The 19,005-nt window shown below is 40.9% G+C and overlaps 1 protein-coding gene across 1 annotated transcript; it reads left to right on the forward strand.

Moving 5' to 3' along the window:
- Positions 1-3,300: 3,300 nt before the first annotated feature.
- LOC311043491 (uncharacterized protein) lies at positions 3,301-17,263 on the forward strand. The gene is made up of 11 exons (XM_084054750.1): positions 3,301-3,436; positions 8,183-8,370; positions 9,107-9,247; positions 9,394-9,526; positions 11,419-11,596; positions 11,758-11,899; positions 12,699-12,842; positions 14,455-14,507; positions 14,757-14,768; positions 15,197-15,279; positions 15,556-17,263. Exons 1-11 carry the CDS (start codon positions 3,317-3,319, stop codon positions 15,631-15,633), a joined length of 1,272 nt encoding a protein of 423 aa, XP_083910876.1. The 5' UTR covers positions 3,301-3,316; the 3' UTR covers positions 15,634-17,263.
- The last annotated feature ends 1,742 nt before the right edge of the window (positions 17,264-19,005 follow it).

The following is a 19,005-nucleotide window of genomic DNA, read 5'->3' on the forward strand; positions in this document are numbered from 1 at the left end:
TACCGATTTGCGTGATTTTTGGACAAAATCTGTAGGAGTACTGTCAAAAAATATGTTTTGCACAAATCAGCCTCCTGGTGGCGCTATAAATGGCCCATGAGAAACATTTGGGGCAAAGGTTCTGAATTGGCATCCAGGGAGAGTGTGTGTGCACTGTTTCGCTGCGATCAAGACAACGGTGGCAGAGATTAGCTGGTCACAGACGGACGGACGGACACACGGACACAAGGACACACGGACGGACGGGCGGACGGGGTGGAAAACATACTCTCTCACCATGCCTTTCGGCCTGGCGGAGACAATAATACAAAAGTACCACAGTTCCAAGCTAGTTAACAAGAAATAAATAGCAGTCATTAACTGTAAACTTGGTCATCCTGAAGCTACATGATATTAAAGCCTTTTTACCAGGTTGCATAACCTGGTCTACATCTACACTCGCTAGTCCTGACTTTTGTGTCACTTTTTCCTCATTGGCTGGTCCATTAGCCAATGAGGGCTCAATGTCCTCTCAGAATATGGGAACTAAAGACGACCCACAATACTGTGTTCGGCCACTAGTGTAACCCTATGGTAAGTGGCCCTGTTGCTCAATGTCCTCTCAAAATATGGGATCTAAAAACGTTGCCATGTTTAGTGAGAGAAATAAGCAACCATATGGGATCTAAAAACGTTGCCATGTTTAGTGAGAGAAATAAGCAACCTGGTATAATATGACATTGTCAAGTTGATTTTAAGAGATTTTATGATTTGAAGAACAAAAAAAAAAACAGAAAAAGAAAACACAGCTCACGGTAACTAAAGCTCCACTGGCTAAGAGAAACAATCCACAGATCGTATAAAACAATTAAAAGAACGCTTTTTGAAACGCTTCCGTCTTCCGGTGAAAACGAATGGAATTCTGGGTAACGCAGTAATAAACGAACGGCCTGCAGTGACGGTAATGACCAGCAGAGTTTTTTTTAAATGTGCACTGTACAACTTTAACAAACCTACGTGGTGTCTATGTATAGAGGCCTCTGTCTTTCCTGTCCCAAGGCAGGAAAGACACATACAAAGTAGATTAGGTAGGGGAACAGACACTAAGTTACAACATTTTGCTCTGGGAACATATATGAGGGCTACAAAACAAGGCTACACCGACAGAGCTACAAACAGGTGAAATGTTGGTGAGAGACTGAGCTAAGGTGGGACCCAGCGTTTTATAGACAGCAGATGGTGGTGATTGGATGAGGGTGGGGCTAGGTAACAGGTTGATTGACAGCTGATGAGACCTGTAGTGAGTGACAGAGGGAAGGAGAGAGACAAGGGGAGGAATGCAGAATCCCAGACAAACCTATGTGGAACGTAACACTTATGGATTTAAGAGTTATTGGACTGAAATACATTTGTGATTTTAATAGGAATCTAATAAACACTGCCTCGTTGCCCATAGTGCTACTGCTTACTGTTTACCTTTCTGTGTTTTATTATTTATAAATCGATGTGTTTGGGGGAAACCTGTGTCTGTGTCACAAACCTCAGTCTGTGTCTTAACTGTGTTTTTGGGGAACCACATTTATAGACATGCTGCCTTGATATAACAACTTCAAGGAGGCGGTGGACATAATTTATTATGTAAAAGTAAATTCCTTGCCACCCCAGGTTACATTTACAGCAGCATTTATCAAAGGAAGAACAAGTGATCAATTATAGAGACATGGGCCGGATTCACTAAGCAATTTACGCCCATATTTTGATCGTACCGGCATTTACGACAATTCCTACATTAGTAGTATGATTCACTAATGTTTTATTGTCGGTGATTTAAGCGGAAGCTCCGCTCTTTCTCAAGTCAGCTCAGAGGCTGTCTTACCAGGGATCAAAGCTTGCGTATGTCATTAGATTAGAATGCTATATTCTTCATGCTAAATCAATTACAACAGTGCCAAACCTCAAATAAAATATGTATGTGCCCAACATTTGTCAACACAAAAATATGTCAAACTAGAAAAAGTGCTCCTCGGACCGCAAGTCTCCGCCAGGTCAGGTAGGTTATTATGGCCTCCTGGTGGCGCTATAATATGCCAATGTGAAAATGGTGCCGGAGTGTAGGAGTAATATACAAAAAATTGAGTTTTCAAAAGTAGGCCTCATGGTGGCGCTATGACAGGCTGATCTGAAAAATCTGGGGCAGAGGTTCTGCTGTGGCATCCAGGGAGTGTGTGTGCACAGTTTTACAGCGACCGGGCCAACGGTGGTGGAGATTAGCTGCTTGCAGACAGGACGGACGGACACACGGACGGACGGAAACACCGACGGACACACAGACACACCGACGGACACACGGACGGACGGACAGGGGGAAAAACATACTCTCTCGCCATGCCTTTCGGCCTGGCGGAGACAACGATGTATTGCTTGTTGCCAATGCATAATATAGACATGATGCAGATCCCACCGCTTTTTATTTATTTTCTAGGCTATCTCACCTCCAGTGTCCGCGGTATTATGTAGGCTACTGTATATTGATCACATGAACGCCACACACAATAGCCTAATAAGTCTTACCATTGTGGATGAAAGCTGGGTCCACAGGAATAGATCCATTCCCCATTCCGACGTATAGGGATCTATTAATCCAAAGGACGAATTTCCCCTCAGTAGATCAATAAGATCTGGTCCATAATCTTTTGGATAGCAGCGTTCCACTTGCCCTGGATTACATAATCTTTTCACCTATGTAAAGGAGAGCAATGTTCAGTAGAAAAGGCTTATATAATATCCTTTCCATTTCAATTAGTCTATTATTTGGTGGTTGAGGTTAAATGTTTTAAACTTCTTTAGTCTCATTACACATGAGATCATTAAGTTCAGCTGATCCATCATGCAATAGAGGGACTCGCTTCCAGACAGAACAGATGTACAAGTTGTCTGTCAAGGCGATGCAACGCCGACATCCGTATTTTTAGACGGGAGACAGGCGACGTTGAACTTCTCCAGCACCAGTGTTACCAGATTTTGTGAGAGAAATAAGCAACCAGGTCTATGAAAATAAGCCTAAGAGAAGCAACTATAGGGCACTAGGCCACATGAGAACTGTAAACCATAGGCCTACTATAAACATTGAAAATAGCCCAACAAAACAAATCTTCTATGAAGCCTAGAGGACTAGTCATCTCAGGCATTTCACGCTTTGCATCCTCACAAACAGTTTGTTGCTAGGGTGATTCTTGTCCTTCAACAGAGATTTCCTCATACCAGGCTACACTATATAAACAGTCTGTGTTGGGACCTACTTGCTGTACATTCACTCACTAAACTCACTCACCAAATCATGTGTCTCTTTTCAACACCATTCCTGTTGCTGTTGCTCTGTGGAGCTCAGGCGAGCCACTTTTATGGAACGGTCATAACCTTTGACTCAGAGGACCCAAACCCAGATGGATCTGTCTCGGTAGGTACAGGGAGTCTTTTTCAGCAACAAATCTATTGATTAACATTGATCTAGTTTGCAATTCTCCAAACTCTTTAATCTTAAATCTTTAATTTAATCAGTTTTATCGTTATTTCAAGCTACTGTAAATGTCTTTATTTTGTGACTTAATTGTTCAAATTCTACAATACAAATGAATGTTCTATTATGTAACTCATTGGTTCCCAAACTTTTTGTGGATAAGGGGCCACTTGAAAATCTTGAATGTGTTTACTCTCCACCCATCTAACCACCCCTTACAGGGATATTTCACTTTCAAACATGTTTGGGGTCATTTTAACGTCTACTGGGGCTTTGGTGAGCACCCCCACACAGTTTTTAAGTTGCTTAATTCAGTATTTAGATATATGATATTCATTTTAACAGACATGCCTCCTTCCCATACAAACCCATTGTAACTCCAAACTCCATTTTAACCATGTTAGATTAATTTAAAACACATGTCCTTGGTTCTGGTGACTGATATTGTCCTTCTAATGCTTCAGGAGACAGTGTTTTTTTTTTTTCAATTACTTTTTCAATTGATTTTCTATAATTTTTGGGGAAAATGAAAAAAAAATAATAAATGAAAAAAGTAATTGAAAAAACACGGTCTCTTCATGCATTAGAAGGACTATATCAGTCACCAGAACCAAGGATCAGGGGTCATCAACATCTGTACATGGACAAACATGTTGGCAAGACTTGTCTATGTCCATATGGCACTTGGCATTCTTTTTTAAGGAAGAATATCGGCTATACTTTTTCATTATAACATATTTTAATTATTCACAATCAAATCTTTAAAAAATTGTATGAATAATTTTGGTGGCTCATAAAGTGTCGGGATGACATGCTCATTAATATTTTGCAGGAGATTTGTGGTATTGTATGTGGTACCCGACGCCTGTACATGATTGCATCATGTGAGGACAAAAATACAAGATTCCCTGAAAATGACAATTTGTTTAAGACAATGGATTAACGAGGTGAGGAGTGTATGAGGTGTGTCAGACAATGAAACAATTAAAGTCAACGGTATGCGAGTGACCACAGTAAAAAATGGTGCAGGATAAGAACAAAAACAGATGGCATCATCTGTTGAGAAGGAGCACCAAGGTTGAGGAGGGCAGAACTGACAAGTAAAGCTGATTTACATCAGTTGAGAGAAAGGGTTTCAAAGTGCCCAATAATACCATTAACAACCATAATAACCCTCCACAATCATAATCCATAGAAACCCTTGATCCACAGCCTCACCATCAGACCTCCTCCTCACATCTGAGCAAACTTGGGCACCTTTGCATCGAACTATTGTGACACTGCATTCCTTTCAATCCTGCCACCTACTTCATTAGTCACTCATCGTTATCAGCATACCTTAGACTTTCTTATCAACATAGACTACCTGTTCACCTTCATGGAAACCACAGCTATTAAAGTTGACAAACAAAAAACTAGTTCAGCTGGTAGAACTTCCTGTCACCTCCTGTCCTCAATTAACAAAGTCATCTGTCTATAACTGTAATAACCATATGAAGTATAATACGCACCCATTCACCTTTGCAGCTAAGTGGCCCTTTTGCTCATGCAATGTAAGATGGAAGCACTGTCTGTACTGACAAGACCCAATTATTGAAATCCCAAAAATGGAATATAGTTGGACCATGCCACATTTAATGCCCGTCTCAGGACTGCCACCTGCCGGTACACAGTGGATTTCAGTCAGACAACTCTTGGATTGAATAAATATATTTATTGAGCATACATTTAAAGAGCATAAATATTTAAGCATATTTGGTGTCACGGCTCTGTATCATTTCCATTCCCTGTAAGCATCAATTATAATAAATTTGCCAACTATATTTTACAGGGAATGGAATGAAATAGACCCCCATAAGGGAATCATTGAAACATGGGGGGGGGGGGGGGGGGGAGTGGGGGGGTACAAAAAAAACTTTGTTGAGCAGAGTAGCAGAGCAGCAGCATAGCAGAGCAACAAGATGGCAGAGCAGCAGCAAGAAGAATGAGCTGAGAGCAGGGAGGTTTAAAACCCAATCAGATGGAGATAGCATGTGACTGATCAGCTGATCAGGAATTGGCACTCCTTTGAGTTTTCTGCCTGAATTAGCTCTGAACGCTTCGCATCATAACTTCCCAGTCTTGGATTTTCTGAAGTGTAGCTAACCACTTTAACCCTGACATCGCAATTTTGGGCACGTCATTATAGGCTAAAAATAAAAGAAAATTGCTGATCTACAAGCCCACAACATGCTGTGATGTATTGTGAGCTTGTAGATAGGCTTTCCCCCCAAAATAATTTAGATTACAGTGGAATAGAGTAGACACTATCACATCAGGAGTCCAGTACATTTAGGACTAGGCCTATGCGAGTCTGGTAATATTGTAACAATCGCCCTTTTACTCTGAAGGATAATTATTAACTAAAGGAAAAACAACGAGATCGGCAGGATTTTAGCTGAGGTACTTTATATCATTAAGCCACAAAAATAATAATTCACAAATCAAATGGCAAATAAACAGTACACTGCAGGCTCTTAAAATAGACGTCTGTCCCTATCTCTTTCCCTAATACACAAAATAAACACCCAAAACAACAAATTAACAATCAACACTTTGTCCAGAAACACCGCAGTTCAAACGTAAATAATAAACAATACACGATGACGTCAGAACACCGCAAACAGACGCTCACTCGCTTTGCGTGACAATAATAAACAGCCCCTCGTTATAGTCCAAACGGCCTCTTCAATCCGCGGACCCGAGAATGTCTATTGTGTCCCTTAATGATCCAAAACGAAACGCAAACGTCTTCTGATACACGGTCCAAATAATAATAAGTTCGGGGCACCCCTAATTGTAATCCACCGGAACAGTAATATGGAGTTATCTCACCCGCGGCTCCGCCAGAATCCTCTCGGTGACCGGCGGTTCATTCATAAATCCAGCGCTTGAAACCCCACGGCAGAAACGGCACGTTCCTCTTCCGCTGGGCATTACTTGCTTCTTGGCTGCAGCTTACTTTTAGTTAAAACGTTAACTTGACCTAGTAACGCTGGCGCCTAGGAGCTCCTCTCTTGTCTCTTCTCACCCATTCACACCCCGGTTCACACTAGTACACAGGTTGTTTGTTTGATCTCCCCTCCCCCCGTGTTACACCCTCTATTTGTAACGTCGGGTGGCTCCAATGTTCCAATCACCCGCAGCACTCAGCCCCATTACCCCTCAAGTGAATAGGAAATGTCCATATCTCATGTCACATGATATCACTCGTAGCCTATATAATAACATGCATAAACTTAGATCAGATGTTACATATCGACCAGACATAATAACACCCATAGATCAAGCAGATAAATATAATAAATATAATGTGCATTTGTCACAATATTACTGATCACTTGTTTTCCATGTCCGTGGAAAAAAAAAAATATTAATGGAAATGTCCATCACAAGTTCTTGACCAAGATGTAATCGATCTGGTTGTGGTAATCAAAATTAGTAAAAAAAAAATACCTTTAAGTAATTACAATTAGTAAAAAATACTAAAAAGTAATTTCGTCATAAAAGGGTAACTCATTTAAGTAAAAGTACTTAAAAGTCAATTAACTGAGTACAAATACTTTAAAGTAACAAAGTTGAATTAAAATACTTAAAATTAACTATTCAGAATAAAAAATACTTAAAAGTAATTAAAGTAAGTAAAAAGTAACTCATTTAAGTATAACTACTTAAAAGTTCATAAAATCTGGGATCGTTCCCAACGATATTTGCTGCGTGTCTCTCCCCGTTTCTCTCACTCCCTCTTTCCTGTCTATCTTCACTTGAACAATCAATAAAGGCAGAAAAGCCAAACACAAATCTTTAAAAAAAAAAATAATAATCATACAATCATAGAAAATAGGCTACTTCAAAGTAACTAAATAAACCTGAATTGCACACATAGCCTACTGTATGGGGCACCACAGCAGTGTTACAGCAGTTTATAACTCGGTGACCACTACTCTAATCAGCAAAAATAGAGTAATACCGGAATACCAGCACCCACACATCAAATAGAGTAGTACCGTCTGAATACCAGTGCCCGCACATCAAATACAGACAGTAGTACCGTCTGAATACCAGCGCCCACGCATCAAATAGAGAAGTACCGTCCGAATACCAGCGCCCACACATCAAACAGAGTAGTACCGCCTGAATACCTGCGCCCACACATCAAGTAGAGTAGTACCGCCTGAGTACCGCTGGGTGACCTACCTTCAAGTGGCGCTGTTGTGCAGCCTTGACATGAATGGACAGGGATTTACCATTGTTCCTCTAGTTCATATACTGTGGCTTAATGAAATGAACTCATCAAAGGCACCGCTCACTTCACACTGGGTGTGATTTTTCTTTCTTTTTTTAAAATATTTTTGTGGGCTTTTCTGCCTTTATTTATAGTGTAGTAGAGATTGACAGGAAACAGGGAGAGAGAGATGTGGAGAGACATGAAGCAAAGATTGACGGGAACGGGACTCCTGCGATGCGCTGTCAGGCTACTTTAGAGCCTAAGTGCCCGGACCACTAGGCCAGCAGTCCGGGCCAAGTGAAACTTTTTAAATGTATTGCTTCTTTGTAATAACAACTTACTGTAAACAGAACAGTGGAGTAGTCATCATGTAATATCTAAAGTTTATGTCATCATGGTAATAATTATCATAATTACAGGTGGTCCTGCGGTATAAGACAGGCTTTCATGCATGCTCAAGCGCAGGCACATGGGTATGCAGTAGCGGGTCATCGTGTGGCAGTCAGACAGCCCTGGAGGTGAACACGGTGCAGAGCGCCACAGAGTGGTGTCAACGTGAAGGAATCATGAGTCGACTGCTGAACAGCAACGCTCCCTTCCAGATGGAGTGAGTGAAGAGGGACGCATGACACAGCAAAAAAATATTATAAATGTGATTCTCATCTTTTAAACAGTAGCTCCGGCCTGCCATGTCAACAAAAATAAGAGGAACTGGCCAAGTGGCTATAAAGATAACATGTTTAGAGGTTAAAGGTCCTATGACATGCTGTTTTTTATTCATTTATTTTTTCAAACATGTTTTAATCACATACAGAGTGTGTACCGATGTGCATGAGATTAGGACTAAATCTGGGACTAAAAATGTCAGAAAATGTGTTAAGCAAGAATCAGTAAATGTCGGGCGCACCGTATGCATGCAAAGATCCCAGAGACGATCTGAAAGACTCCTATTCTACTCACAATTGAAGTGGCATTTCAAAGATTTATTCCTTAATTAATCCTGTGAAATAAAAAAAACATGTTTACCGCAGTGTCTTCTTGCCTACAGATATGCGGCCATGGAGTGTTTTTTTTTCTCTCTCTCTTCAATATGCAAGAGTCACACAACATTCAGAGGTCCCCCTCATTCCTAATTCTAAACGAATCTCTGTGATTCTAATTTTCCTATAAGCAGCAGAAGTGACAGTTTCAATTCCATGTGTCAATTGTGTTTATATAAGATGATAGTCTATTCAAAGACAATGATTTGTGCTGCACGCAATGCGCAGCACAAATCGCCATTCTCCAATGTAATGGCTTATAGTTTTTAAACCAAACCACAACTATAACCTTATCTTCCACAGATTAGATGGTGGTAACTGGATAAGTAACATCGTAAATAACATTGGGAGCTGGAGAGCTGTAACACTGGTGGATCTCAGGACAAGATCTGACACTGGGAAAGCCAACAGGTCTCCTCAGACCACCATCATACCGTCACTACGGTAACGTAGAACATTTCCCTTTTGTTCGTACACTCAATAATAGCATCTATAGCCTGCCTATTGTTATTATGAATCTCACTCTCTCATTGTGTTTCTCTTTCTTTCCTTCCTTCTTTTCTTTCACACTCTCTATCTTTGTCTCTCAGAATCCCTTCTAACTGTGCGAGGAACTTCAACTTGTTGGCATTTGATCCGGATGGAGACCGGGTTGAATGCAGGGTTGGTACAGGAAATGAGTGTAACCCCTGCACTCCACCTTCTGTTCTCAACATCTCAACCGTGAGTTGAATGCATTTATTTTCTATATAAGGACACAGATATTGCTGACTCCAATGCTAATACTAATTGTAATGAACAACTGAATTTATTAATAACTACTTTTTACCCCTTTTTTAAAAACTTCTTTTCACCCCTTTGTCTCACAAAGTTAGTCGTCACATTTTTGTGTGTTGTCACTAATATAATATCTGGATTTGATAATAATAATAATATCTGGGATTTATATAGTGCTTTTCTAAGTACTCAAAGACACTTTACATATGTGTGGGGGCCAGGGGAGACGACAAAAAAACTACAACTTTATTATTATATTACTATTCTAAACAGGTGGGTTTTCAGGGCGGTTTTGAAGGTAGGGGTGATGTGTTTGGGGAGTGCATTCCAGAGGGAGGGGGCAGCCACAGAGAAGGCCCTGTCTTGGCTCTGTACCTTGGGTGGTACAGAGCCTGCTGCTGTTGTATCCTACTGGCTCACATGCCAATGAGAAGCCCCCACCGGGAGGACGTAGAGTCTTGGTCCTACTCCTCCTGCCCAACACTCCCTTGCTCACAGGTGCCGCCCTAGCCTGTATTAACACCAGGGTTTCCGCTAGACATTTTTTGGGCCGGCCACCTTGACCGACAGGATTATATATTACCGGCCAAAGAATCAGCCATAGTATAATTAACGTCACATGCATGTTTGCAGATGCATGCACCCAACTGATCATTACACCTTGTTACGTTAGTGCTACGCTTCTTTCCACTTTGTCACAGATACGATCTGTTCCTGTTTATATAGTTAACTAAATAATATCTAATCTACTCCATCATGCAGAGATGTCGCTTACCAAAAAATAACTGAATAAAGTGGCCGTGAGTGAACTGCTGCGCGACACTGTACGTCACACAGTATTAACAAATTAATATAAGTTTTGGGCTTTACATCTCATTCAACCTTAATATGCAAAACCTACAACTTTTGTTTAGTTTTGTTACTGTTATACATGAATGATGGCGCAAGGGAGGTTGATTACTTGCCTTACTTGCCTGCAATGTGTGTCACCAACTTTCACCACTTTATCCATTGCAGACAGACAGTCACTGTGCTTGCTTGTATAATATCCACGACCCATACGAGTTCGGGTTTTGGCGGGTTTATCATAACACCCGGGCGAACCACTCGTACGCAGCACTGATTAGGAGGAGACAGACGCAGCTGTGTAAAGCTTCATTTGTAAATCTCCGTATGTCTGTGTTGCATATCGAAAATAACAGACATACAAGCTCACAACGTGGCGTGTTGCGACGTATTGTGAGCTTGTTGGTCTGATATTCCGCTGTATTTTCAACGCGCAACACCAACGTACGAAGAATAGGCTGATCTATAACTGCAGCGCAGAGCACACTGTCTGTGAGGCATAGCAGCAGCAGGCTCTCGGGAACCCACACTGACATTGTCAGAACATGATAAAAACTTTAAATGATGGGTTTTAATAGTTGTACTACTTTATCCAAATAATAATACTAATAATAGGCTTAAATGAGAAAATAGCCTATTATTTCCCAGCCGGCCACGGTGGCCGGTGATGTTTTTAATTAACGGCCAATTAAACATTTTATCAGTCAATGGCTGGTAAATACCGGCTAACGGAAACACTGATTAACACATGCAGTGATATCACCCTCCCCGCCCGGGTTCTCTCCCCTGAACACGGGCCAATTGTGTTCGTATAGATGCTGGACGCTCGATTCGAACCCAACCTCTGCAGTGGTGTGCAGGCATTTTACCTCTGTGCCACCCGAGCACAATTATTTATTACTACTACTGTTATGTATTACTATTAATATTTTTTGTTTGTACCGTTTTTCTCCAGCCGTGTCTTCTTTCTTTTCCCTTCTCTCTTTCATCAGTCTTGCACTTTGTCGTATGCTGCCCCCTCTGGCGTTACTGAGGGTGCCTACGCCGTCCAGTTGTATATGGAGGACTTTCCCAACCAGTCACTCACCCTCACACAGACTGGAGGATCTCAGACCAGTAGAACTACAAGCAACGCACTCAGCAAAATACCTCTACAGTTTGTTGTCAAGGGTACGGAACAAAATCCTCAGTTCATGTTCAAAATAGACCCATGCAGTCTGTTTTCATATATGGGGTGCTAATACATTGATACATTATATAGATACATAACCAGACAAAATCAAACATGAATAATCTGACATACAGTAACTTAATGTCCCCGTTGTGCCCAGTGGATGGAGCAGTAGCCAGCTGTACAGAGGGACAGTATCTACCCAGGTTCCTGTCTCCGACCCCGGCTAACAGAGCAAAGCTCTACACCCCTGTTGGTCAGACTCTGGAAATCACCATCAACACAACGGCAACACTCTCCACGTGAGTAAAACACAACAAGACTTAGGCCTCTAGTTTGATGGCAGTAAACTGGAGCACAGCGCAGTGCTCCGACATTAAACAGTAAACCCGAACCAAACCCGCACCCTAACCCTAACCACACGCGGATGCCACATAGTCGGAGAAAAGGTCTGTCGGATTAACGCATGCCTCCCCACTCAGCCATTAACCACCCAACGCAAATTTTTCTCAGAGTTCCACACAGTCGCTAACAAAATCTCCCATCAGCACTGACATTCTCAAGTACAGTGAGCAGTGTGTGTGTGTGTGTGTGTGTGTGTGTGTGTGTGTGTGTGTGTGTGTGTGTGTGTTTGTGTGTCAGCAGTATTCCACTGCCAACTTTCAAGTTTCACTAATGACAGGCATGTCTACAGTATCTCTTTTCACTGGAGGCTACTATGCAGCCAAACAGGAATACCTTGCCTTCCCAGGACTTGGGAATTCATTTTGTCATCACTGAGCCCAATATGATATGTCCTACCTTGAACCATAACCCTGGATCGGGTCTTGTGGCAACTTCTTTATTCGTTCTTGCAGCATCCAACTTCCAATGGACCAAATGAAGCCATTTGAAATGTCTTTTCTTGTCATGTGGTGTCTGAATTTCTAATGTGCCAAATTATGTATTTTGGGTTGTCTTTTGGTGTACCACGTCTAAAGGGTTTCTGAACATTTGAAATACCTGTTGTAATTTAGTTCCCGTTTTGTTGTCCCTATGGTGTCCCTAGTGTTTCTGAAAGTGTGAAGATGTAAATTAAGACAATCTTTGGTGGTTTTGTAGGGTGTCTAATCTGTGGTTCAGTGGACCCCACAACATGAACCTGACTGGGTCAGGACAGGGACCGTTCACCCTGAGATGGACGCCATCGCAGTCAGAGGATGGAGAGCATCACCCTGTCTGCTTTGTCGCTCAGGCTACTTTGAGGTGAGCAAGGTTACATTATCTGTATTTTGATTGATTGATTGAATACTTTATTAACAGACTGCAAAACAAAGCACAGAGGTACAGTTTCATACAAAAGGATGCTAAAAGGATAAACCCAAGAAAGCCTTACGGCTTGTTTCCATTGGGGTCCTGTGTATTCAATTCATAGAAACATTTAAAGACAAACAATAATTTACAATTATATGCAAAAATGTCATATAAACAAGTAGTAAAATATGTACAGTAAACAGTTGGGGGGGGGGGCTCATTCTGGTGATAAGCTTAGACTTTTTACAGGGACCTGACCAGTTTGTTTTGGGATGTGGCCATGGTTGTAAATAAAATTTACAAGGGGAAAAAAAATAATAATGAGAGTAGCAACTTGTTTTATTATGTAAACCTGGCAGTGCTTAACACGTATCACCATATATATATATATATATATATATAAATACATATATATTTAGTTTTTGTTTTGTTTTGTTTTTAGTTTTTTTAGTGTAGTTTTGTTTGTTTTTAGTTTTTAGTTTATGAATCTAGATCATTATGATAAAGCAATGTTGTTGTTTTATCTCAACTGCTACAACCCCAAACATAGTCATAGTTTGGACACATGCTACAGTACATCATTATGTACTGTAGTACATAACATTACATCTACTGTATAGATCATATAAGAATGTTTGAATGTTTGTAAACAAACAGGTATTTCTGAGTAGGATATCTATGGCATTTTCACAATATAAAACAAAGTGTCCAGCATATTAGCTTTGTCTAGTTAAACTACAATATTTCCACTAGTCAATAACAATATCATAAGTTTGTTGTTCTTCCAGATATAAGGTTAATGAATAATACTGCTCCAGTGCAACTTTGCTGGTGTTATCTACCCGGAAATATCTTTTTGGTTGTGGTGATATCATGATGATTATGTCTGTTCCATGACCTGGGGTCATTAAGCACAAGTTCTGCCTATTGGTTGTTACTGCTGCCTGGAGCTACAAATGCCTGTGTGTCATACGTGCACTCCAGTACTTTGTGTCCTCGTGTCCCCTAGGGTAGGTACCCTCACAAAAACATGCAGTAAACCTGGTCTCTATACTGCCTCCCCCTGGTCAGCCGGGGTGCCTGATGGAGGGGAAAGGAACTGGTTGGAATAACGTGTTCCTTCCATGCGTTACGTCCAATCAGGGAAACTCCCCCTGTCAGGTGATAAGAAGGCTTGTTAGCTCTCATGCATTGAAGGAGGCATGAGCTCGGCTCTGGGCTCTCCCTAGGCTGGCAGAGGGAGTGCAGCACCCAGGATTACTTAGACAATTGGCACTGGGTGAAAAAAATGGGGTTGCAAAATCATGGGATAAAAGGGAAAAAAAGCATTTTGTCATTCTATACAGCTTCCCACCCATGACTTACTTAGCCCTGGGTAGGTAATCCGGCCTGGCGGAGATCTGCGATCCGAGGAGCGCAGTTTTCTAATTCTATTTGGTGCATCATTTTGAGGGCTAAATCAAGTTTACTGTGAGAGTCGCATTATTTTAATAGCTTACTGACATCACATGAAAATTATTAAAGTAAAACAAGTCATGTTTTTCAAACGTGTTTGTTTTCACAGCACAGCCAAGTATGACTCAGAGCTTCGCTGTGTCATTGTCAGTGTCTCAAATGGTACGTGAAGCCACACATGTTTACCACTGTACCATATTTCACATTCCATCAGTGAAGATCTGTTGTGAGGAGGCTCAAAATAAATCTGTATCTTTATGATCTCCACCACTACTACACCAACTACAACTACTACACCACAACAAACTACTCTACCTACTACAATACCAACTACTATACCAACACCAACTACAACACCACCAACTACTACACCAACATCTCCACCCATAACAACCCCACTGTCCAAAACAGACCCTGGATTTCGTAAGTGTGAAATTATCTTTTTTTCTCCTTTTTTTTATGCTGTCATGTTGTAAGTTCAAAGTGTCAGTCTCTGCTCCCGCTGGCCTAGCGGTCCAGGCTCATACCACATAGCATAGGCTCTAATGCAAATTCTTATTATTGAGGCCTTTCACGGTATCAAAAAGGGATGCCTGGGGCACTTGAACAGGCGGACATATTTGATGAGTTGTGAATAGAATATTTTGCATTTGAAGGTGTGTCACTGTATATATTTTTTGTCTGTAAGAGCTTATAATAATAATAAAACTTTATGTATATAGCACCTCTCACTGTGTTACAAAGTGCTTCACAAAGAAAACAAGAAAAGAAAACAGTAACCCAAGGTTCTACCCACATCATCAACAATATCATACCATCTGTATTCTAATTCTGGAATATTTGACCTGTAGGTGAAGTCATTGGTCTGAGGATGGGGCTCTCTTCAGAGACGTCTTTAACCGAAGAAGACATCGAGAATATTGTGTTGCCGCAGGTACTGTAACCAAACAAATACATGATAATACAAGAGAAAGAGAGAGAGAGAGAGAGAGAGAGAGAGAGAGAGAGAGAGAGAGAGAGAGAGAGAGAGAGAGAGAGAGAGAGCTATGCGAATCACACAGGTGAATGAAATCATGACTCATGATTATTCATAGGGGCTTGCTGATGTAATAACTCATTACGTTTTGTTTGACAGGAACAAACAAACAAAAGATATCATAGCCGTTATCACATATCAAAAACATAGCTTTGTTTGTTTTTTCACTTCCAGATTAAAGAAGAACTGGTCAAACTGGGGCTGCCATCAGACATCATTCTAAAGCTGACAAACGTTAAAGACAAGGAGTGACAACTACAGCTACAGCACCCCCTTCTGGTCATCTCTATTTGGTCTGCCTCTGTAACTTTACACATAAATTGAGCTTGGAGAATAATTTTAATTTCACATTTTAAAAGTTGTGTTTCACTGTACATAAACAATGTTAAAATGACTAATTCAATAACAGACCTACTGTTGTTATAAACAAAGGAAAACTGCAGAAAAGGGTTTCAGATTTTATATATTTTTAATGTACACATGTATTAATTGGACTTAAAACTGTTATCTTAACTGTCGACTTAATTGACTGTCATCAAACTTTGTTCAATATTTTATTCTTCCTAGCAAACAAAGACAAGTTCATTTTCTTTTCTTTTTCTGCTTCACTATTATTATTATCATTGTTGATATTTAGGGTTGCTGAACGTTTTATTTTGTATAATTCATAATGAAAGTGGGAGCATATCAATGTTTCCTGCGTCCACCCTAACTCCAGACCCGCTGAGCAGAGAGAATCAATAATAAGTAGACTCGGTAACCTGACAGTAGAAAGTAACACTACAGTAAAGAACCTGGGGGTTATTATTGATTCTGAATTGAATTTTAATACACACATTAATCATGTTACCAAGATTGCCTTCTTTCATCTTAGAAATATTGCGCAAAAATGTTGATCCACGCTTTTATTTTCTATCGGCTTGACTACTGCAATGCACTTTTTTTCTGGCCTGCCAAAGAAAACAACAGAATATAGCTGCAAGCAGCAATAATACGGGGCCAGTGAATGAAGAATGGTGGAGAGAGAGAGAGAGAGAGAGAGAGAGAGAGAGGGGGGAGATGGAAATGGAATAGATTGAAGGTAGAGAGAGAGAGAGAGAGAGAGAGAGAGAGAGAGAGACATGGAAACGGAGATTTTGACGAAGATTATGAGATTTATTTTTTGATCGTTTTTAATGACCATCTATCATATGGCCAAGTTTCGTAAAAAGCGTATGGACGGTTAAGCCAGAACTGCCAAAACCGGCAGAAGAAACAGAATAATGCGAATTCAATCAAAACGGAGCCATGCTGGCAGCCTGGCCCCGTAATTACAACTTGTTCAAAATGCGGGCAGCCAGAGTTTTAACTAGAACTAAGATGAGAGAACATATAACTCCAGTTCTAGCTTCACTATTTGCTCCCGGTTGATTTCAGAATTGATTTTAAAAGTATTTTACTTATTTATAAAGCTCTAAATGGTCTGGCACCTTCCTACCTCTATGATTGCCTGCCTAGATATGTTCCAAACCGCCCCCTCAGGTCTTCTAGTGCTGACCTGCTCGAAGTGCCTACAATGACATATAAAAACACGGTGAAGCAGTATTCTGCTTCTACGGGCCGACGGCGTGGAATAAACTCCCATTACATATAAGACAGGCAGCCTCTGTGGATAGCTGTAAAGCACAGCTCAAGACCTATTTCTTGCTTTTAGTTGATTTTGAAATCTCTGTGTTGTTATTCATGTCCTCACTGTTTTGCCTTTTTTGCTTTTATTTTAATGTTGTTTTACGCTTTTCCTTTTCTTTTTGCTTTATTGTTAAATTAGTTGTACTTTTTCTGTAATTGTATTCTTGCTCTGTAAAGAACTTATTAATATTATTATAAGGGTTTGATGCTTGAATATACAGTAGTGTTCTTTACTGTTGGCCACCAGATGGCAAGCTTTACTTCTTCATTCTTCTTGTGCGTTGTTATCTCATCTGAGCACATCAAAACTAATTCCAAATCAATGTAAGTTGGTTTAAATGTTGGTTTAAACGCCCTTAACTGTTCTCAAAACGCCCTGATTTGGCCTGGGCCGCAGCGTGGTGGTCCAGGCACCCTAGGCTGCAATGCCAGCCTGACAGCGTGTCGCGGGTTCGAGTCCCGATCCCGACGACCCTTGCTGCGTGTCACTCCCCATCTCTCTCTCCCCATTTCCTGTAAGTCTACTATCTCTATCAATAAAGGCAGAAAACCCCCCCCCCAAAAAAAACGCCCCGATTTTACGACATGAATAACCGGAATACGACCAAAGTATGGAGAAGAGTTTCCACCGCCCGCCTCGCTGCCTGTCAAGTCACACACACACACGCACACGTACACGCACCTACCTACTTGCAAGCCCAACAGTGTCTTTCGTGTATTAACGGTACAATATTTGTCAAGTGGGCTAGTAGCCTACATGACACAAAGCACATCTCCATGAATGGATACGTTTGTATTAATTTATTTAACCCATACCGAGCAGTGCGCGTTCGAGTTACACTAAAATAAAGCAGTCATGTATTCCCCATGAGACTCGTGCTGCCCAAATAAATCCACAGCATGAAGATTCACCTGCGCTGGACAAAGGTTTGGAGCGTCGGGATTCTATGCTTAACCCAGGTTGTACATAACTCCATAGGTTTGGAGACCTCACTGTCCATGAAAAGGTTACAGTGGTGGCGCCGCGTTGGTCCCGACTCCCGAAAATGCTCTCGCGTAAACGCTCGTATATTTTGAAAATAGCAGAAATAGCCAATGCAGCCAGATCTGCAATCTTATCAGAATGACTTAACCCATTTATACCTGAGGCCAGGGAAGGAATTTCATGGCAGCCACGATGGCCGTCGTTGACCCTCTCTTTGGCCGTGTGCCCCTAGAAAAATGACATGCCCTACGGCCACAATGGCCTTCATGCCCCCGAATGTACTGCCCACGCTTATTTCACTGTTTCTCTCTCTGATCAATACGGTAGGCTAGACACCAGTTGTCTGGTTGAGATTCTAAAAACTGTGGACAATATCAAGTGAAACAGTGGTAGGTTTGTTTCTAGCCTATATTCCAGTTTAAAATGCTGCAGATCAAGCAATGCTTTTGACAGAGAGAGAGAGAGAGAGAGAGAGAGAGAGAGAGAGAGAGAGAGAGAGAGAGAGAGAGAGAGAGAGATAGATCTCCGCCAGGCCAGGATGACCTACCCAGGCCCATGAAATTCTTATGCATAGTATCCAATTAGAATTAAATCTGCTAGAACTGACTCATATACTGATACAGAACCATATAGGCTATTTATTTACTGTCGGGTGGAAACCTTGTATGTTCCATTTTTTTTAATGATTATTTAAAAACAATTTGAAATGGTGAAAATAGCCAATCTACAAGCTATAATTATTAATAATTAAGAAATGTTATATTTTTGAATAGTTAAAAAGCAGTTTGTTTAAATGAGTTTATAAAATATATATTTTCACAGGGATTACTTATTAGTGTGTTAGATATACATTTTGGAGGGGATACATGTGTCCAGATCATAGACTGTAAAAAAGAATGGACAAAGCCACTCCCCTGCTTTCTACAGAACGAAAATGAAGCCGATAGTTCAGGAACATGCATTCCTCCATC

Source organism: Gymnoscopelus microlampas (assembly GCF_963454915.1).
Source record: "Gymnoscopelus microlampas genome assembly, chromosome: 4".
Lineage (NCBI taxonomy): Eukaryota > Metazoa > Chordata > Actinopteri > Myctophiformes > Myctophidae > Gymnoscopelus > Gymnoscopelus microlampas.